The sequence below is a fragment of the Papio anubis genome, chromosome 20 (assembly GCF_008728515.1).
Source record: "Papio anubis isolate 15944 chromosome 20, Panubis1.0, whole genome shotgun sequence".
NCBI classification, from domain to species: domain Eukaryota; kingdom Metazoa; phylum Chordata; class Mammalia; order Primates; family Cercopithecidae; genus Papio; species Papio anubis.
Genome location: NC_044995.1, coordinates 13,852,127 through 13,873,991, shown reverse-complemented (window position 1 = coordinate 13,873,991; position 21,865 = coordinate 13,852,127). Strand labels below are relative to the sequence as shown.

Sequence of the window (21,865 nt, the reverse complement as noted above, 5' to 3'; positions counted from 1 at the left end):
GGTAGCTGGGACTACAGGCACATGCCACCACACCTGGCTAATTTTTCTATTTTTAGTAGAGACGGGGTTTCTCTACATTGGTCAGGGTGCTCTCAAACTCCGGACCTCAGGTAATCCGCCTGCCTTGGCCTCCCAAAGTGCTGGGATTACAGGCGTGAGCCACCGCACCTGGCCTGTGCTTCGTTTTTAATGAGCACAAGCTTATGCCTAACAACGCAGAAGACCCCACTGCCGTTCCTGCGTTATTTTGCTCCCTGGCTCTTATCAGCCTCTGACATGCTATTTACTTTACATATTGATGTTGTTTTGTGTCCATCTTTCTTCCCCTTTAAAACATCAGCTTCCCCCAAAGGTGGGGACTGTTATCTTGGTCACTGCTATAACCCAGGATCTAGCACACAGTAGGCACTCAATAAATATTGGCTGAAATGAATAAGGGAAGCACAGATGGTGGTAAAAACAAAAAGGTTGGGAAGGATTGCTTATTTATGAGGCAAATAAATTCACAAAATATGGCGTGATTGGTGCCCGTGGAAAAGTATAAACATAGATTTGAAGGCTTCTCAGCAGTAGAAGTGAGATCAGGAAGAAAGCAACCACTTTCTTAATACTTTATCTACCATTCTTTTTTTTTTTGAGGGGGGGGTCTCACTCTGTCACTGAAGCTGGAGTGCAGTGGCGCAATCATAGCTCATTGCAGCCTCCGCCTTCTGGGCTCAAGCAATCCTCCCACCTCAGCCTCCTGAGTAGCTGGGACCACAGGCATGCACCACCACACCTGCTAATTTTTTAACTTTCTGTAGAGATGAGGGTCTGACTATGCTGCCCAGGCTGGTCTCCAGCTCTGGGACTCAAGTGATCCTCCCACCTCGGCCTCTCAAAGTGCTGAGATTATAGGCATGAGCTACGGTGCCTAGCTTTATCATTCTTTATAACAAAATGCATTCATTCTATGAATATTATTAGTATAGGTAAAAATATAATTTATGTAAGGCAGCTGTCAGCTAAATCAAGAATGTGAAAAAAGTCAACAGGATACATGATTGGATTATTTCCACAAATAAATAGTGTTTTTTTTAATGGAGAGGCAAAACTGTTAGAAATTAAAAGATTTAAGAGCCATTAAACCAAATGCATAGTGTGTGCTTTGCATATAAATTCAAATCAATCAACTATGAAAAGATATTTTGGGTCAGGCATGGTGGCTCCAGCCTATCTCAGCACTTTGGCCAGAAGGGAGGCTTGAGGCCAGGAATTCAATACCAGCCTGGCCAATATAGTGTCTCTACTGTTAAAAATAGAAAACAAGGCCAGGCACGGTAGCTCATGCCTGTAATGCCAGCACTTTGGGAGGCCAAGGCGGGTGCATCACCTGAGGTCAGGAGTTCAAAACCAGCCTGGCCAACATGGTGAAACCCTATCTCTACTATAAATTAGCCAGGCATGGTGGTGGGCGCCTGAAATCCCAGCTACTCCAGAGGCTGAAGCAGAAGAATCGCTTGAACCCTGGAGGCGGAGGTTGCAGTGAGCCCAGATGGTGCCACTGTACTCCAGCTTGGGCAACAAAGTGAGACTCCATCTTGAAAAAACAAAAAAAAAAAAAAAAAGGAAAAGAAAAATAAAAAATAAATTTAAAAAAATATATATTTTGGAGACAATGAGAGAAATGTGAATATGGACTATATATTACAATATAATGAAATTAATAATATCATAAGATATGGCAATGGAATTTTTGTTATGTTAAAGAAAAAAAAAAAAAAACCTATTGGCCAGGCACAGTGGCTCACACTTGTAATCCCAGCACTTTTTTAGGCCAAGGCAGGCAGATCACCTGAGGTCAGGAGTTCAAGGCCAGCCTGGACAACATGGCAAAACCCCATCTCTACTAAAAACAAAACAAAAAAAATTAAATGGGTGTGGTGGTGGGCACCTGTAGTCCCAGCTACTTGGGAGGCTGAGGTAGGAGAATCACTTGAACCAGGAAGGCAGAGGTTCCAGTGAGCTGAGATCACATCACTGCACTCTAGCCTGGGTCACATCGCTGCACTCTAGCCTGGGCGACAAGAGAAAACTTCGTCCCCCTAAAAACAAGCCTATCTATTGGAGATAAATAGTGATGTTTGAGTGAAAGGATACAATATTTTGCTTTAAAACACTTTGGTGCAGAGTGGGATGTAGGTATGGGATTAGTAAAATAAAACTGCTGACTAGGCACCAGGGGCTCATGCTTATAATTCTAGCACTTTAGGAGGCTGAGATGGGAGGATTGTTTGAGGCCAGGAGTTTGAGATCAGCCTGGACAACATAGCAAGACTCTATCTCTACAAAAATAAAATACATTAAAAATATAGGAGTGCAGAAGACTTATTGAGAATAAAAGAAAAATATTAAAAATAAAAATAAAAATATATATATACCTAGTACATACTCACACAAATTAAAAAGTTAAATAAAATAAATAAAAAGTTGGCAAGTACAACAAGATTCAATATTGAAAATGATTGAAGCTGCGCAGTGGGCACCTAGGGGTCTATTAATCTACTCCTTCTCTCGTGCATATGCTTGAATTTTTCTAAAATACAATTTTTTTTTTTTTTTTTTTTTTTTGAGATGGAGTCTCGCTCTGTCGCCCAGGCTGGAGTGCAGTGGCCGGATCTCAGCTCACTGCAAGCTCCACCTCCCGGGTTCACGCCATTCTCCTGCCTCAGCCTCCCGAGTAGCTGGGACTACAGGCACCTGCCACCTCGCCCGGCTAGTTTTTTGTATTTTTTAGTAGAGATGGGGTTTCACCAGGTTAGCCAGGATGGTCTCGATCTCCTGACCTTGTGATCCGCCCGTCTCGGCCTCCCAAAGTGCTGGGATTACAGGCGTGAGCCACCGCACCCGGCCAAAAAAAAAAAAAGTTTTTTTTTTAATAAAAATAAAAACAGTTTTTTGGTTTTTGTTTTTTTGTTTTTTGTTTTTTGTTTTGAGATGGAGTTTCATTCTTGTTGCCAAGGCTGGAGTGCAGTGGTGTGATCTCAGCTCACTGCAACCTCCACCTCCGGGTTCAAGTGATTCTCGTGCCTCAGCCTCCTGAGTAGCTGGGATTACAGGCATGTGCCACCACACCTGGCTAATTTTTGTATTTTTAGTAGAGATGGGGTTTCACCATGTTGGCCAGGCTGGTTGCAAACTCCTGACCTCAGGTGATCCACCCACCTTGGCCTCCCAAAGTGCTAGGATTACAGGCACGAGCCACCACGCCCGGCCAAAAACAAAATTTTAAATGATTTTGAAAAGTTCCAGCATGGACCGGGTATGGTGGTTCACACTATAATCCCAGTACTCTGAGAGGCTGAGGTAGGAGGATTGCTAGAGGCCAGGAATAAGTCCCAGCATGGACTTGTCCTTCTGTACTGACTGCTGACATTGTCACCAATGTACAGAAGAGGAAACCGAGGCAGAGTAGAGCAAGTTACCCGAGGACCTGCCACACATAGAGATGACCATCGACAGGTCATGGGAACAGGAACTGGTCCTCTGCAGTTCCCTTTCCCTTGCCAAGCCCCGGACACTTTTCTGTTCCATTGGAGGAAAGGAAAGGGTCAAATGTAAGAAAGGGCATAGGTCAGGGGGAGAAACAGAGCAGGGAGAGGTGGGCGTGAAGGCAGGGGTGGGACTGACCGTGATGGCAGGGACAGCAGGGCCTGAGGAACCTTCTGTGCCCCTTCTTGTTCCTTCCTGTGGATTTAGGATGAAGCACTCAATGAGGATGCCAGCCCATAAGATGATGGGGTGGCTGGAGAATGTCCTAGGTTCCCTGTTCTGAGGGTAGAGGGGCTGGGGGCCTGGAATCCTGGGTCTGAAGGAGGTGGGGCTGGGGGCCTGGAATCCTGGGTCTGAAGGAGGTGGGGCTGGGGGCCTGGACCCCTGGGTCTGAGGGAGGAGGGGCCAGGACCCCTGGGTCTGAGGGAGGAGAGGCTGGGGGCCTGGACCCCTGGGTCTGAGGGAGGAGGGACTAGGGGTCTCCCGGGTCTGAGGGAAGAAGGGCTGGGGCAGTCTTCTGTTCCTAAGAGGATGGCCTGGGCTCTCACCCGGGCCTTGAGCAGCCGCTCCCTCTCCGCCATGGCCTGCTGCAGAAGCCGCTCCATGTGGGCAATGTCCGGGTGGACGGCCCCACAGCTAGGAGGAGGGAACACAGACGGGGTGGGTTACAGTGGCTGGGCCTCTTCTCCCATCTCCCCACCTTCTCTCTGACGTCTCACCTATTCCCACGGCCACAGTTCAGCAGCTGGTAGAGGGGGTATCTGCCGGAGTCCCCCACTGCTGGCGGGAGAGCTGAGGCCTCCAGGGATTCTAGGATAGAGGGGACCAGGTTACGGGGCTGGATACACCCTGGCCTGAGCCCCTCCACTTCTCCCCCTGCAGGCAGAGGTGCAGGTTTCCTCCATCCTCTGCTGCAGGATGGGTGCTGATGCGGGAAGGAAGCGGGAAACAGGGGGATCCTCACCAGTACAATGGAAGGACAGAGGTCGGGGGGATCCTCTCTGGCTCGCCCTCTCTCCCCTTTTCCGGGGCAGGCTCCCGGTCCTCTGGAGGCCAATGGAGCCCTGAAAACACAAAAGGCCCATGAGCATAGGAAAAAGGCTTGATCGCCACCCTAAGTCAGAGCACTGCCCAGTGAAACCACCACCCAGTCAGCACAAATCAAAACGCTACTGTCGACATATGCTGAGTGAAAGGACCTCACAGGGGTATGATCCCATTTATAATGTCAGGCCGAGCGCAGTGGCTCACGCCTGTAATCCCAGCACTTTGGGAGTCCAAGGCAGGCGGATCACCTGAGGCCGGGAGCTCGAGACCAGCCTGGCCAATACGGCGAAACCCCATCTCCACTAAAAATACAGAAATCAGCCGGGAGAGGTGGTGGGCGCCTGTAGTCCCAAATACTCGGGAGGCTGAGGCAGAAGAATCGCTTGAACCTGGGAGGTGGAGCTTGCAGTGAGCTAAGATCGCGCCACTGCACTCCAGCCTGAGTGACAGAGCGAGACTCCGTCTCAAAAAAAAAAGAAAAGAAAAAAAGAAATGTCCCGAACAGGCAAATTAACATAGAAATGGAAAGTAGAATCATGGTTGCCCGGACTGGGGTAGATGGGGGAACCGAGAGGCTAAGGGATGCAGGGTTTCTTTTGGGGAGTAATGAAAATGTTCTAAAATTGATTGTGGTAATGTTTGCATAACTTTGAATATACTAAAAGACACAGAACTGTACAATTTAAATGAATGAATTGTATGGGGACATGAATTATGCCTCAATGAAACTCTTTCTAAAAAGCCCACTGTGGGTCAGGTGTGGTGGCTCATGCCTGTAATCCCAACACTTTGGGAGGCTGAGGTGGGTGGATAACTTGAGGTCAGGCATTCGAGACCAGCCAGGCCAACATGGTGAAACCCTGTCTCTACTAAAAATACAAAAATTAGCCAGGCATGGTGGCACGTGCCTATAATCCCAGCTACTCAGGAGGTTGAGGCAGGACAATTGCTTGAACCCGGGAGGCAGAGGTTTCAGTGAGCCAAGAGCTCACCATTGAAATCCAGGATGACAGAGTGAGATGCCGTCTCAAAAAAAAAAAAAAAATCCCACTGCCTCCGGGCACAGTGGCTCACACCCATAATGCCAGCACTTTGAGAGGCCCAGGCAGGCAAATTGCTTGAGCCCAGGAGTTGGAGACCAGCCTGGGCAACATGGTGAAACTCTGTCTCTACAAAAAATACAAAAATTAGCCGGGCGTGGTGGCATGTGCCTGCAGTCCCAGCTACTGTGGAGGCTGACGTGGGAGGATCGCTTGAACCCGGGAGGTCAAGGTTGCAGTGAGCTGAGACTGTGCCACTGCACTCCAGTCAGTCTGGGCGAGAGAGAGCGAGCCTGTCTCAAAAAAAATAAATAAGTAAAACATAAAAACAAAAACCCCACTGTGCTGGTGGCTATGTAGGAAACCCAGATGTCCTCACGTAATACTGGGGGTGTTCTACTGGAACAAGCTTTATGGAGAGCAACTTCGCTTTTTAAAAAAAAAATCTGAATGACAAATGCATAAACCATGGAGCCCCAATTCCACTCTAGAAATTCAGCCGATGGTACACTCATACACATGCAAAGTGATCTGAGTTCGAGGTCATTCCCTGCAGTGCCATCTGTGCTAACAAAAGCATGGAGACCACCTAAGTGCCCATCAGAAGGGGACAAGGTAAATGAACCATGGCTTATGCACTCCATAGACCTTTTTTTTTTTTTTTTTTTGAGTTGGAGTCTCACTGTGTTGCCCAGGCTGGAGTGCAGTAGCGCAATCTCGGCTCATTGCAACCTCCACCTCCTGGGTTCAAGCGATTCTCCTGCCTCAGCCTCCCGAGTACCTGGGATTACAGGCGTGTGACACCACACCAGGCTAATTTTTGTATTTTTAGTAGAGATGGGGTTTCACCATATTGGTCAGGCTGGTCTCTAATTCCTGACTTCAAGTGATCCACCTGCCTTGGCCTCCCAAAGTGCTGGGATTACAGGCATGAGCCACCATGCCCAGCTGACTCCATGGACAATTCTGCGGTGTACAACAAGAGGAAGATGCATCCTATATCCAGAGAGAACGTAAGATCCAAAAAAGAAAGAAAGAAAGAAAAAAAACAGAACATAATATCCAAGAGAAAAGCAAGGCCAGGTGTGGTAGCGTGCACCTGTAGTCCCAGCTACTCGGGAGGCTGAGGTGGGAGGATCACTTGAGCCCAGGAGGTTGAGGCTGCAGTGAGCCATGATCATGCCACTGTACTCTAGCCTGGGCGACAGTGAGATCTGACTCTTAAAGTTTTTTTTTTTTTTTTAAAGCAAGTACAGAACAGCGTAGAATAAACTAGGTATGCATAAAAAGAGGGAAAAAGTATGTACATGACTAGCTGTGTCAACACAGAGTATCTCCGGGGAACACATGGGAAATTGGGAACCCTGGTGACCCTCAGGAAGTGAACAGCGTAGGAGGGGGAACAAGAGCCGCAAAGTCTTCTCTGAATATCCTCCCACACCGTGTGAATTTTGAATGAGGATAATGTTAACTTTTTAAAAACAAATAAACATGACAACTAAATGCAACCTGTGTTCCTTAGCCAAGAAAAAAAAGTTTGTTTTCTTTTTGTGAATTTGTTGCTAGAAAAAAACACTGGTGGGACCAGGAACAGTGGCTCATGCCTGTAATTCCAGCACTCTGGGAGGCCGAGGCAGGCCGATCATCTGAGGTCGGGAGTTCAAGACCAGCCTGGTCAACATGCTGAAACCCCATCTCTACTAAAAATACAAAAATTAGCTGGGCGCGGTGGTGGGCACCTGTAATTGCAGCTACTCAGGAGGCTGAGGCAGGAGAATCGCTTAAACCAGGGAGGCAGAAGTTGCAGTGAGCCAAGATCACACCACTGCACTCCAACCTGGGCGACAGAGCAAGACTTTGCCAAAAAAAATAGAAAGAAAGAGCAAGTGAGCCAAAAGAGAGAGAGAGAGAGACAGAGAGAGATAGAGAGAGAGAGAGAGACAGAGAGAGAGACAGAGAGAGAGAGAGAGAGAGAGAGGAAGGAAGGAAGGAGGAAGGGAGGGAGGGAGGGAGGAAAGAAAGAAAAGGAAGGAAGGAAGGAAGGAAGGAAGGAAGGAAGGAAGGAAGGAAGGAAGGAAGGAAGGGAGGAAGGGAAAGAAAGAAAGAAAGGGGGGGAAAACATTGGTGGAACAACTGACAAATTATAAGTAAGATCTGTGGATTCTAATAGTATTGTCTCAGTGTTAGTTTCCTGAAATTGATCATTGAACTGTGGTTGTATAAGAGAATGGGCTTGACATTAGGTAGTAAATTTAGGAATATTTAGGGGTTAAGGGGAATCATGGAAGAAAATAATGGGCCAGGCATGAAGGCTGACACCTGTAATCCTAGCACTTTGGGAGGCCCGGGGAAGGCAGATCACTTGAACTCAGGAATTTGCAATATAGTGAGACCCTATGTCTACAAAGAATACAAAAATTAGCCTGGCGTGGTGGTGCATGCCTGTAATCCCAGCTACCTGGGGGACTGAGGCAGAGAATCACTTGAGGCTAGGAGGTAGAGGCTGCAGTGAGCCAAGATCGCACCATACACTTCACTCCAGCCTGGGCGACAGAGCGAGACTGTCTTTTTTTTTTTTTGAGACGGAGTCTCGCTCTGTCGCCCAGGCTGGAGTGCAGTGGCGCGATCTCGGCTCACTGCAAGCTCCGCCTCCCGGGCCCACGCCATTCTCCTGCCTCAGCCTCCTGAGTAGCTGGGACCACAGGTGCCCGCCACCATACCCGACTAAATTTTTTGTATTTTTAGTAGAGACGGGGTTTCACCGTGTTAGCCAGGATGGTCTCGATCTCCTGACCTTGTGATCCGCCCGCCTCAGCCTCCCAAAGTGCTGGGATTACAGGCGTGAGCCACCGCGCCCGGCGAGACTGTCTTAAAAATTAAAAAATTAAAAATAAAAACTCTGGGAGTTGAGAAATGTTAGCTCCACTTCACGGAGAGGAAACTGAGGCTCAAATCCCTGACTTTTTCTTGACTTTTTCTTGACTTTTTCCTTCCTTTCAGCCATATTCCCAGCACTTCCTAGCTGGGAGATCTTAGATACTTGGCACTGAGGAACCAAGTGGGCAGGACAGACCCCAGCTTTGTCTGCATGGCACTTATGTTGTAGGAACCGCATAAGCCATCAGCAGGCCATAGAAACAGGCCGGTTCAGGTTCAAATCCCAGCTCTGCCACTTCCTGGGTGCATGTCGTAGACAAGTCATTTCTCTTCTCAAGCGAGGTGTCCTCTCTGTAAAGTGGGTAACATCTCACTGCCCTTCCTGGGTTGTTGCAAGAATTAAACGAGTGACCTCACACAATGCATGTAGAAGCATGGGTGGCCCCCAGGTGAGATCCAGGAGCTAAGCAATGAGATCCACATTGGTGGATACAGGGTACACCTGGGCTTAGAGGCCTCCTGTGCACAGGAGCCAACAACTCAGGTGACAACTCCATAGGACTGGACATGGCGTCCCACCAAGTATTTTCATATATGCAATTTACTAATAAGGGTAATTGCTATTCTAAGTCACGTTGCCTGGCAACACAGCTGACACCTACCTTCGTCAGGTTTCCAGGGGTAGCAGCTAGAAAGTTAATTTCCCATACAGAAGAACATCTGCTAACCCTTCACCTGAATAATGACGGAACCTGCTTGTGGGGGTTCTTCCCAAGAAAAAATGAAATTTTATATATTAGGTTGAGCCAGGGGAATTGCCAGTATACAACTGTTTCCTGCCTCCAAGTAATAGCAATTCCATAAGGTTCAAAGTGATAAAATGGTTTAGAATAGACCCTGACCTATATTAAGTGCGTTAAAATTAGTATTATTAATATTGATTAGTAAATAACAATATATATTTTTTTTGAGACGGAGTCTTGCTGTGTTGCCCAGGCTGGAATGCAGTGGCATGATCTTGGCTTACTGCAAGCTCCGCCTCCCAGGTTCATGCCCTTCTCCTGCCTCAGCCTCCCGAGTAGCTGGGACTACAGGCACCCACCACCATGCCCGGCTGATTTTTTGTTTGTTTGTTTTTTAGTAGAGATGGGGTTGCACCGTGTTAGCCAGGATAGTCTCCATCTCCTGACCTCATGATCTGCCCGCCTCGGCCTCCCAAAGTGCTGAGATTACAGGCGTGAGCCACCGCGCCCCGCCACGGAGTCTCACTCTGTCGCCCAGGCTGGCATGCAGTGGTGCGACCTTGGCTCACTGAAACCTCCATCTCCTGGGTTCAAACTATTCTCCTGCCTCAGCCTCCTGAGTAACTGGGATTATAGGCATGCACCAGCACACCCAGCTGATTTTTTTTTTTTTTTTTAAACAAAGCCTAACTCTGTCATCCAGGCTGGAGTGCAGTGGCATGATCTCGGCTCACTGCAACCTGCACCTCCTGGGTTCAAGCAATTCTCCTGCCTCAGCTTCCTGAGTAGCTGGGACTACAGATGTGTGCCACACCTCGCTAATTTTTGTATTTTTAGTAGAGACAGGGTTTCACCATGTTGGCCAGGCTGGTCTCGAACTCCTGACCTTGTGATCCGCCTGTCTCAGCCTCCCAAAGTGCTGGGATTACAGGCGTGAGCCACCGCGCCCAGCCAATTTTTTGTATTTTTAGTAGAGATGGGGTTTCACCAAGTTGGCCAGGCTGGTTTTGAACTCCTGACCTCAAGGGATCCACCCACCTCAGCCTCTCTCAAAGTGCTGGATTACAGGCATGAGCTGCCGCACACTGTTATTATTTATTTATTTATTTATTTTTGAGACACAGTCTTACTCTGTCGCCCAGGTCTCAAACTCCTGACCTCAGGTGATCCACCCGCCTCAGCCTCCCAAAGTGCTAGGATTATAGGCATGAGCCACCATGCCCGGCCCACACACTCATATTCTTAACAGCATTGCTTAAAGTTGAAAAAAACCTCAAATCACAACTTGCAGAGGGAGGGCTGTTCCATGTCCCCACAGTGGAATGTCAAGCCCAGAGTGATTAAGAACCTAGGCTCTAGGAGGTTGAGCGTGGTGGCTCACACCTGTAATCCCAGCACTTTGGGAGGCTGAGGCAGGAAGATTGCTTGAGCTCAGGAGTTCGAGACCAGCTTGGGCAACATGGCAAAACCCCATCTCTACACACACACATACACAAATTAGCTGGGTGTGGTGGCTGTAGTCCCAGCTACTCCAGAGGCTGAGGTGGGAGAATGGCTTGAGCCTGGGAGGCAGATCATGTCACTGCACTCTGGCCTGGGTGACAGAGGCAGACCCTATCTCAAAAAAAAAAAAAAAAAAGGGGAAAAAGAACCTAGGTTCTGAAAACAGAGTTCCTGGGTTCAAATCCCAGCTCTTCCACATACTAGCTGGTTAAACAACTTAACCTCTCTGTCATGATGTTTTTGCCATGGAAACAAGAACCTAGCTCACAGATTTGTTGCAAAGACAAATCAGTAAGCCAATCAGCATGAAGCATTTGTAACCACGCCTTGCACACTATAATGACTCAATAAAACCATTGTTATTATTATTGCTTTTGTTAATATTATTATTATTATTGTAAAGTCATTAAAAATGAGGCAACTCTAAATGTATCAATATAAAACAATCTCCAAGATAGAGTTAAGTCAAAAAATAAAAACCAGTGGGCCAGGCATAGTGGATCACACCTGTAATCCCAGCACTTTGGGAGGCCAAGGCAGGCAGATCACCTGAGGTCAGGAGTTCAAGACCAGCCTGGCCAACATGGCAAAACCCCATCTCTATTAAAAATACAAAAATTAGCCAGGTGTGGTAGCACACGCCTATAATCCCAGCTACTCGGGAGGCTGAGGCTGGAGAATCACTTGAACCCAGGAGGCGGAGGTTGCAGTGAGTTGAGATCACATCATTGTACTCCAGCCTGATCAACAAGAGTGAAACTCTGTCTCAAACAAATAAATAAATAAATAAAAGCCAGTTAGACCCTATTGCTACAAATTGGGCCCACGCGTGGTGGCTGATGCCTGTAACCCCAGCAATTTGGGAGGCTAAAGCAGGAGGACCACTTGAGCCCAAGGGTTCAAGACCAGCTTGGGCAACATAGGGAGACCTCATCTGTACCAAAATAACTTCAAAAATCAGCTGTGCTTGGTGGTTCGTGCTTGTGCGTGGTTGTGCGTGGTTGTGCGTGGTGGTGCATGGCGGTGCATGGTGGTGCGTGGCGATGTGTGGTTGTGTGTGGTGGTGCCTGGTTGTGCGTGGCGGTGCGTGGTTGTGTGTGGCGGTGCATGGCGGTGCGTGGTGATGCGTGGCTGTGTGTGGTGCATGAGGTGTGGTGGTGCGTGGTTGTGCGTGGTGGTGGGTGGTTGTGTGTGGTGGTGCATGGTGGTGTGTGGTTGTACATGGTGCGTGCCTGTGGTCCCAGCTACTCAGGGAGGATCACCTGAGCCTGGTAGGTTGAGGCTGCAGTGAGCTGTGATCCCACCATTGCACTCCAGCCTGGGCAACAGAGTGAGACTCTGTCAAAAAAAAAAAAAGCTAGAAGAGGACTTGAAATGTTCTCAACATACAGAAGTGATAAATACTTGAGATGGATACCCCGAATACCCTGACTTATTATGCATTCTATGCATGTAACATCATATGTACCCCATAAATATGTTCAAAATATATCATTTTTAAAAAGAAAAGCCAACTAGTAGCTAATACACATTTTTTTCAAAAGGACGGGTTGAATATCCCTTCTCGGAAATACTTGGGACCAGAAAGGTTTCAGATTTGGGATTTTCTTTCAGATTTTGGAATATTTGGGTTGAGCATCTGTAACCTAAAACTCTGAAACCCAAACTGCTCCAATGTGCATTTCCTTGGAGCGTCATGTAGGCACTCAAAGAGTTTCAGATTTTCGAGCACTTTAGATTAGGGATTTTTTTTTTTTTGAGATAAAGTCTCACTCTGTCGCCCAGGCTGGAGTACAGTGGCCTAATCTCGGCTCACTGCAACCTCTGCCTTCTCAGGTTCAAGCAATTCTCGTGCCTCAGCCTCACATCACCATGCCGGGCTAATTTTTGTATTTTTGGTAGAGATGGGATTTCACCATCTTGGCCAGGCTGGTCTCGAACTCCTGACCTCAGGCTATCCGCCCACCTTGCCCTCCCAAAGTGCTGGGATTGTAGGCATGAGCCACCGTGCTGGCCGTCTGTTGTAACTGTTAATGAGCTGCCCCCCGATCCCCACAGTTTTAAGGAAGTCTAGAAGGATTCTCAAAACACAAGTAGCTGCATTACTTCTGAGAAGGGGAGACCTTCTTATTAAAATACACTGTTCGGTTGCTTTTAAAGTCTACTCCTGGGTGCACATGTTCCCATTTCACCAGGGCAGGGGTGGGTGTTACGCAGAAAAAAATAATAATAATAAAGCTGGAGTCATAGGAATATCCTCTTGGCCAGCCTTTCCTATCCCCACACCCCCGTATAGAAAATCAGAGTGGAAGTTCTGGAGACCCCAGTTTGGGGACTCTGCTCCTAGCCCCTCCCTCCCCGCTGACCAATAAGACATATGGGGAAACAGAGGCAGTGGGGGAGGTACCTGCAGGGAGCTGTGGACAGAGAAGAGGCAAGAAGAAGTAGGGGTGGCAGCGGAGTGGGCCGCGGGGTCCTGGAGCACCAATAGCTGGTGGTCTGTCTTCTGGGTGAACAGCAGCTGCAGGAGAGGGGGTAAAAGTTCGTGGGAGCAGGAGGGCCCCAGAGCAACCATGAGTTCCCACACGCTCTGGCCCATGCCTCTAGTGCCACCCATTTCTCAGAAAGAAAAACTAAGGAGAGATGGAATGTGGTCCTTAGTGTCCAGTCTCCCAGCATAGGGCTGTGGGCAGAGACTGCTGGCTCCCTGAGGAGGGGCTGGGGGCCTGGACTCCTGGGTCTGAGGGAGGAAGGCTGGGGGCCTGGACTCCTGGGTCTGAGGGAGGAGAGGCTGGGGGCCTGGACTCCGGGGTCTGAGGGAGGAGGGGCTGGGGGCCTGGACTCCTGGGTCTGAGGGAGGAGGGGGCTCAGGGCAGGACCTCTGATCTGAGGGAGGAGGGGCTAGGGTCTGGACTCCTGGGTCTGAGGGAGGAGCTGGGGCCTGGACTTTCCAGTCTGAGGGAGGAGGGACTGAGAGGCATACAAAATCCCCATACCTTAGTGAGGGCTGGGTTGGGCTCAGAGAAGTCCCCGCCAGGTGTTCCCTGAAGGCAATTGAGCTCCAGCAGCCGGCTCCGTTCCTACCAGAAGATATGGACAGCTACGTGTCAAAGTCAGAATGGGCTGTCCTAGCTGCTTTCCCTAATGTCAGGAGACATCCGGGGTGCGGGGAGGTGGTGGGATGCCCCAGGGGGAAGTGAGGATGGTAGGGCAGGTGCCAGGGAGCTCACCTGTGACAGGGCCTGAAGGGCCTCCTCCTTCTTCCGGCTCAGCCCCCGGCTCTCGGCTGCCATCTGCTCCCCCAGTGACTTGAGCTGCTCTTCCAGGACCCGGATTCGGCGCTGCAGAGCACCCTGTCCCGGTTACTCATCTGCCAAGGCCCCAGCCACCCTCCCACAGAACCACGTCTGCCTGGAGGGCTGGGGTTTGCTCCAGCCCCTCCCAGAGACCACAGGATCGGAGCATCCAGGGCTGGGGACCCAGCGTTCAGCTCCCTGGACCCTCTTCCCTTTTGAGAGTCCAGAAGAGATCTGGGAAAGATGAAGAGAAAGGGATGGACAGAGAGAACAGCAACCAAGACAGGCCCCAAAAGACAGAGATGTAGACAAAGATTCAGGGAAAAGAAAAGATAGAAATAGAACAGAGACAAATAGAGACAACCCGAGACAAAGGAAAAGCCAGTGAGACAGGAAAACGATCCAGAAACAGACGGGGAAAGGAAACCCACAGAAGAGCTTTTTTTTTTTTTGAGACGCAGTTTCGCTCTTGTTGCCCAGGCTGAAGTGCGATGGCTCAATCTCGGCTCACCGCCACCTCTGCCTCCCAGATTCAAGCAATTCTCCTGCTTCAGCCTCCCAAGTAGCTGGGATTACAGGCATGCGCCACCACGCTCAGCTAATTTTGTATTTTTAATAGAGATGGGCTTTCTCCGTGTTGGTCAGGCTGGTCTCGAACTCCCAACCTCAGGTGATCTGCCTGCCTCGGCCTCCCAAAGTGCTGAGACTACAGGTGTGAGCCACTGAGCCCGGTCGAGCTTTCTAATCCAAAACTTTGGGAAACTCTGTGTTAAATATGGTCAAACATGCCCATTTTTTTCCCAAGGGTCTGACAAGTCAGACCCTTGAATGTGAAGCTCCCAGGAGGGATCTGATGGAGTATCTTTTTGGAACAGAGGCAAAGAATGTGGTGGTGGATACCAAGTTTGTTCAAATCCTGGCTGTGGCGAGGCACGGTGGCTCATGCCTGTAATCCCAGCACCTTGAGAGGCCAAGGTGGGAGGATTGCTTAAGCCCAAGAGTTTGAGACCAGGTGAAACCCCATCTCTACTAAAAATACAAAACTTATCCAGGTGTAGGGGCTTGTACCTGTGGTCCCAGCTACTCAAGAAGCTGAGGTGGGAGGATCGCTTAAGCACAGGAGGTCGAGGCTGCAGTGAGCTGTGAACGTGTCACTGCACTCCAGCCTGGGTGACAGAGTGAGACCCTATCTCAAAAAATAAAAATAAAAAACTCCTGGCTCTATCCCTTACTAAAGAAACTTTGAAAAGATTACTTAAGCATCTTGACCTTCAGCTTCTTTATTTATAACATGGAAAAAAAAAACAACGTAATAGGACTTGCCTCAATAGGTTTGTTGTAAGGATTCAATGAGGAAATGCTCATGAAACATTCAGGACCATATCTGGCACATAGTAAATGTTTCATCAGTACCAGCTCCTGTTGTTACTATTCAGAAGAACATGACAGGTAGGAAACGAGGACAGAGAAAAAGGCAGACATAGAGCAGGGGAGACAGAGAGGAGCAGCAAAGGGGGCAGCGCTGGTCGGGCATGGCTCACTCTGTGCTGCGCCGTGCTGGCCTGAAGTTCCTGGACCTTGGGGTCTGGCGCCTGGGGCCCAGGGCTGTCCCGATCCTCCTCCTCCTGCCGGCTCTCCCGCTCCAGTTGCTGGAACTCCAGGTCCTCATAGGCGCGTTGGGCCACATCCAGTTGTTCCCTCATCTATAGGTCGGAACACAAAAAGGCTGGAGGTCTGGATCCCTAGCGCCCCGGGGAGTAGGGTGCTGGGGCTGGGACTCCTGGTCAGAGGAAGAAGGTGACTGAAGACCCGGATTCCTGGGTCCTGGGGGAGGAGGGGGCTAAGAATCAGAGGGCCAGCTGGGCACAGTGGCTCACACCTGTAATCCCAGCACTCTGGAAGGCTGAGGCAGGTGGATCACCTGTCAGGAGTTCGAGACCAGCCTGGCCAACACAGTGAAACCCCGTCTCTACTAAAATTCCAAAAATTAGCCAGGTGTGGTGGTGCGCACCTGTAATCCCAGCTACACGAGAGGCTGAGGTGGGAGAATCGCTTGAACCTGGAAGGCAGAGGTTGCAGTGAGCCGAGATCGCACCACTGCACTCCAGCCTGGGCAATGGGGCAAGACTCTGTCTCAAAAACAAAAAAGATAGAACCAGAAGGCCATTACCTCCTGCACACGCTGCAGAAGCCGCTCGCGCTGGTCCTCTGGCTGGGAGTCGAGCTGTCCCTGGGCCTCCCGGAGTCTCTGGCGAAGACCCTCTAGGCGATCCCATTCCTGGCTCAGCCGCCTCTGTTCCTGAAAGAACAACCAGGTTCTCAGCCTCAGCTTGAGCGTAGAGGGGGAAGCAGCGGCCAGCCACATCTCAGAGCCTGCCTGGGGTGTCAGCTTTACAAAGGCAGGGACTTCATCTATGTGATTCACTCCTGTGCAGGCCTGCCTCACAGTCAGAGCCAAGATTTTAAAGAAATGAATGAGGCCAGGTGTGGTGGCTCACACCTGTAATCCTAGCACTTTGGGAGGCCAAGGCAAGAAGCTCTCTTGAGCCCAGGTGTTTGAGATTAGCCTGGGCAACATAGGGGGAGCCCATCTCTACAAAAAACAAAAAAATTAGTGGAGTGTGTTAGTGCATGCCTGTAGTTCCAGCTACTCAGGAGGCTGAGGTGGGAGGATTCCTGGAGCCAGGGAGATTGAGGCTGCAGGGAGCTGTGTTTGCATCACTGTTCCAGTCTGGGTGACAGAGGGAGACCCTGTCTCAGAAGAGAAGAGAAAGAAGAGAAGAGAAGGAAGAGAAAAAGAAAGAAAAAGAAAGGAAAGGAGGAGAAAGAAAAAGGAAGGAAGGAGGGAAGGAAGGAGGGAAGGGAGGGAGGGAGGGAAGGAAGGAGGGAAGGGAGGGAGGGAGGGAAGGGAAGGGAAGGAAAGGGAAGGAAAGAGAGAGGCCAGGAGCGGTGGTTCACGCCTGTAATCCCAGCACTCTGGGAGGCCGAGGCGGGCGGATCACAAGGTCAGGATATCGAGACCATCCTGGCTAACACGGTGAAACCCCGTCTCTACAAAAAATACAAAAAATTAGCGGGGAGTGGTGGTGGGCGCCTGTAGTCCCAGCTACTCCGGAGGCTGAGGCAGGAGAATGGTGTGAACCAAGGAGGCGGAGCTTGCAGTGAGCCAAGATCGTGCCACTGCACTCCAGCCTGGGCAACAGAGCGAGACTCCGTCTCAAAAAAAAAAAGAAAGAAAGTGAGAGAGAAAGAAAGGAGAGAGAAAGAAAAGAAAGAGAGAAAGGGGGGGAAGGAAGGAAGGGAAAAAGAAAGAGAGAAAAGAAATAAATGCAAAACATATTCTTGCTATGTGATACGGTGGATGCAGAAGTGGATTGTATCTGGGCCCTGCCCTCCAGGTGGGAACACAGCCAGTTGGAAAGATCGGGGCAGTAAAATCCAGAGACTGTGGGAACCTAAAATGAGGAACAATGTCAGCCAAAGGTTGAGGCTGCAGCCTGCACTCCAGCCTGGGCGACAGACTGAGACCCTGTCTCAAAAATGAAATAAAACAAAACAATCAGGGAGCATTTGGATCTGGGAAAATAAAAGGAGCTAGAAGAGCATTTTGGGCAGAGGAAACGGCTTGGCACAAATGCATGAAAGTTGAAAAGTACAAGAAGTCTGGGGGACAAACTCCAGCCAGGGAGGAAGAGGATGTGGTGGTGGGAAGAACATGGTGGGAAGAATGTGGTGAGAGAGGATAGTGGGAAGGCCAGCTCGTCCAGCTCACAGGGGGTTTGGTCAACCTGGGGATATGGGGAACCTCAGAAGGACTGAAAGGATGGAGTAGGAACTAGGAATCATCCCTCAGGGAGGTGGGTTAGAGAGGTGGAGAGCAGCTCCCTCGGGAGTCCTCCAAGCAGTGAGGGTGAGACCTAAGCTGGGGCCTGGGTGGTAGGGCTGAAAAATAGATGGACTAGACAGAGAAGATCAGGAAGCAGAAAGGATAGGACATGGTGGCTGATGGGCTTGGAGGTGAGAGATAGGGAAGTGTGCAGGGCAAAGTCCAGGACTCTGGCCTGGTGACCAAAGGGACAGCAAGACAAACAGTGTGGAGAAGGGAGTTGCTGAGGTCAGCTTTGGATATGGTGAATGAGAAGCAGCCAGACTCCTGGGTCAGAGGGAGGAGGGGCTGGGGCCTGGATTCCTGGATCTAAGGAAGGAGGAGCTGAGGATCTGGACTCCTGGGTTTGAGGGAGGAGGAGCTGGGGGCCTGGACTCCTGGGACAGAGGGAGGAGGGGCTGCAACTGAGATTTCTGGATCTGGGTGAGAAAGGAGTACCTAGTAGCCAGTACCCTGGGAAGAAGGGTACATTTCTCTCTTTGGAGAGAAGGCCTGGGAAAAATACGTGATCTTTGAGGATAAATGAGGGCCCAGGACCCAGCCTCAGAAAATTCCAACATGCACAACACTTGCAAATAAAAAACTGACAAAATCATAAGTCACCATTTGCCAACCTATAATGGTAACCAACCCAAGTAATGACCGCGGATGATGTTACAATCTTCAGATAGAAGTGTTTTTTTTTGAGATGGAGTTTTGCTCTTGTTGCCCAGGCTGGAGGGCAGTGGTGTGATCTCGGCTCCTGGGAGCTGCAACCTCCACCTCCCAGGTTCAAGCGATTCTCCTGCCTCAGCCTCCCAAATAGCTGGGATTACAGGTGCCTACCACCACACCTGGCTAATTTTTTGTATTTTTAGTAGAGATGGGGTTTCATCATGTTGGTCAGGATGGCCTTGAACTGCAGTGGCTCATGCCTGTAATCCCAGCACTTTGGGAGGCCAAGGCAGGCAGATCACCTGAGGTCAAGAGTTCGAGACCAGCCTGACCAACATGGAGAAACCCCATCTCTACTAAAAATACAAAATTAGCCAGACATGGTGGCGCATGCCTGTAATCCCAGCTACTGGGGAGGCTGAGGCAGGGGAATCACTTGAACCTGGGAGGCGGCGGTTGCGATGAGCCAAGATCACGCCATTGTACTCCAGCCTGGGTGACAAGAGCGAAACTCTATCTCACGAAAAAAAAAAAGAGAGAGAGAGAGACCAGGGTGACCTCATGAGGTCTGGACAACCAGAGATGAAGTTCCTGACACCGGCTCAGGAAGCACTAAAGCACTTCTGAATATGATCAAACTTCTCCCTCTAACCAACACTTGCTTGCAGAAACAGAGGCATCAAGGGCACCACAGGCATGCAATTGGCCATGCTCTGCCTGTGGGACAGAAGACTGGGTTTTTCTAATAAACAGTATGGGGAAGACACAGTGGGTGGGAACCACCAGAGATAAAACAACAGGGAAGACATATCAACCAATCACACTGACCTTTGGGGACTTCATTCAAACAAGCTACCTGTTAACTGGCATTTTGAGACTCTGGGAAACACAAAAACTAACCAGAAATAAGACAATACTAAGAACTTATTAGTTTTTTTTTTTTTTTTTTTTTGGAGACACGGTCTTGCTCTGTCATCCAGGTTGGAGTGCAGTGTTGTGATCACAGCTCACTGCGGCCTCTACCTTCTGGGCTCAATTGATCCTCCCACCTCACTCTTCTGAGTCTGAGGCCACAGGCACATGCCACCATGCCTGGTTAATTGTATTTTTATTTTTCACAGAAACAGTGTCTCATTATGTTGCCAGGCTGGTCTCACAGTCTTGGGCTCAAGCGATCCTCCCACCGTGCCCCGCCATCTCCCAAGTACTGGGATTACAGGTGTGAGCCACCTTGCCTAGCCAAAAAGGATTTCTTATCTGTCACTGATACACCGTAAACATATGTACAGGCCACATGATGTCTGGAATTGGCTTTTAAAACTGGGGATGGAAACAAATGGGAGATAATGAAAGGAGAATGTAAGAATATTAATCATTGCTGAAGCTGGTGGGCACAGGACATGGGAGCTGCCTGACTATTGTGGGTTTGGAAGTTTTCTTTTTCTTTCTTTCTTTTTTTTTTTTTTTTTTTTTTTTTTTTGAGACGGAGTCTCGTTCTTGTTGCCCAGGCTGCTGGAGTGCAATGGTGCAATTTTGGCTCACTGCAATCTCCATCTCCCGGATTCAAGCGATTCTTCTGCCTCAGCCTCCCAAGTAGCTGGGACTACAGGCACCCGCCACCACGCCCTGCTAATTTTTGTATTTTTAAGCAGAGACGGGGTTTCGCCATGTTGCCCAGGCTGGTCTCGAACTCCTGAACTCAGGCAATCAGCCCGCCTTGGCCTCCCAAAGTGCTATGATTACAGGCGTGAGCCTCCGCTTCCGGCCGGTTTGGAATTTTTCACACACCCACATTTAAATAGCAAACGGACAGGGGACAAAGGAAGAGCCCCCAAAATCACGCCCAGGGAGGGAGGAGGAAAACCAGGAGGGGCATCTGCCCCTCACTCTCTCGGAAGCCCAAATGTCTTCCTTTGGGGAATGGGGACAACCCCGGGGCGCAGGTGGCTAGGAGCACACCAACATCCATGGACCAGGAAGGACGCTGCTGCTGAAGACCCTGTGAGCCAAACAGACCTGTTCCCGCTGCTGGCGGCCGCGCTGCTCCGAGGCCGCCTGCTGCCCCAGCAGCTCCCGCAGCTGCTCCTCCTCCCGGCGAGCGGCCACTCGCTCCCCAGCCAGCTCACCCCGCAGCAAGGCCACTTCCACCTCCATCTGCGGAGAGAATGCCAGGGCTGGGGGCTCGGACGCCTAGGTCCAAGGAAGAGGCCCAGGGCCTTAACTACCGGATTCGAAGGAAGGATGGACTCCAGGGACCTGAACTTGGAGGGAGGAAGACCGGAGGGCCTAGAATCTGATCCCACCGGAGGAAAAGGCTGGGAGTCCGGCTTTGCGGGTTCCCCTTGAGTTGGGGCCAGGCTTCCCAAGGGGTCCGCAGCCTCACCTCGATCCTCAGCTCCTTCCTCTGGCGCTGTAGCTCCTTCACTCGCTGCTCCATCAGGGCCACGCGAGTCAATGCCTCCAGTTGCTGTCCTCGCAGGCGCCGCGCCGTCCCTCGCACCCCTCCCCCCGAAAGAGGTGGATGAGGCGGGTATGGACGCAGTCGCTGTCGGAGGCGTAGCCTCGGGCTAAAGTTGAGGGGGCGTGGTTAAGTGGAGATGCCTCGCCCCCTGCAATCACTAGGTAGGTCTGGTCTCCACCCAACATCCCCCTCTGCGGGTCTCAGTCCACTTACCTAACACAACCACCACTCCCACAATCTGTCGCAGGCTCTTTTCTTTCTTTCTTTTCTTTTTTTTTTTTGTCCTGAGATAGGGTCTCACTGGCTGGAGTGCAGTGGCGCGATTACGGCTCACTGCAGCATCGACCTCCCGGGCTCAAGGGATCCTTCTGCCTCAGCCTCCTAGGTAGCTGTGACTACAGGCGCGCACTACCACCCCAAGCTCTTTTATTTATTTATTTTTATTTTTTGGTAGAGAGGGGGTCATGCTATGTTGCCCAGGCTGGTCTCGAACTCCTAGGTTCAAGCGATTCTCCCACCTCGGCCTCCCAAAGTGCTACGACTACAGGCGTGAGCCACCGCACCCGGCCTCAGCCTCCTGTATTCAAGGTCGGAGTGGGGGAGGGTGCAAGTCCAGTGACCACCCAATCACATGGACCACAGAGGCTTGCAGTACCCTATGGAGGGTGGGCGGATGTAAAGCCGACTTATGAAAGGTGTTTCTTTTTCTCTATCCAGGTCCTACTCTCTTGGCGTCACTTTCTCGTAGTGCCTGGATCTATCTCTCTCTCTCTCCACCCGACCCCAGTCTCTCAGATTCGGTATCTGTCCACTGCCTCTGAATCACT

General features: G+C 50.2%; 1 protein-coding gene across 1 annotated transcript in view; it reads right to left on the bottom strand.

The window, feature by feature from the left end:
• The window catches only part of PHLDB3 (pleckstrin homology like domain family B member 3), a 31,290-nt gene that overhangs the window by 8,150 nt on the left and 1,275 nt on the right, over positions 1 to 21,865 (bottom strand). The window contains 12 exon segments of the mRNA XM_031659419.1: positions 3,670 to 3,726; positions 4,080 to 4,167; positions 4,251 to 4,341; positions 4,496 to 4,595; positions 13,149 to 13,262; positions 13,738 to 13,821; positions 13,972 to 14,082; positions 15,579 to 15,740; positions 16,208 to 16,336; positions 20,594 to 20,731; positions 20,961 to 21,089; positions 21,091 to 21,144. Of these exon segments, the coding sequence (XP_031515279.1) occupies positions 3,670 to 3,726; positions 4,080 to 4,167; positions 4,251 to 4,341; positions 4,496 to 4,595; positions 13,149 to 13,262; positions 13,738 to 13,821; positions 13,972 to 14,082; positions 15,579 to 15,740; positions 16,208 to 16,336; positions 20,594 to 20,731; positions 20,961 to 21,089; positions 21,091 to 21,144 (1,257 nt within the window).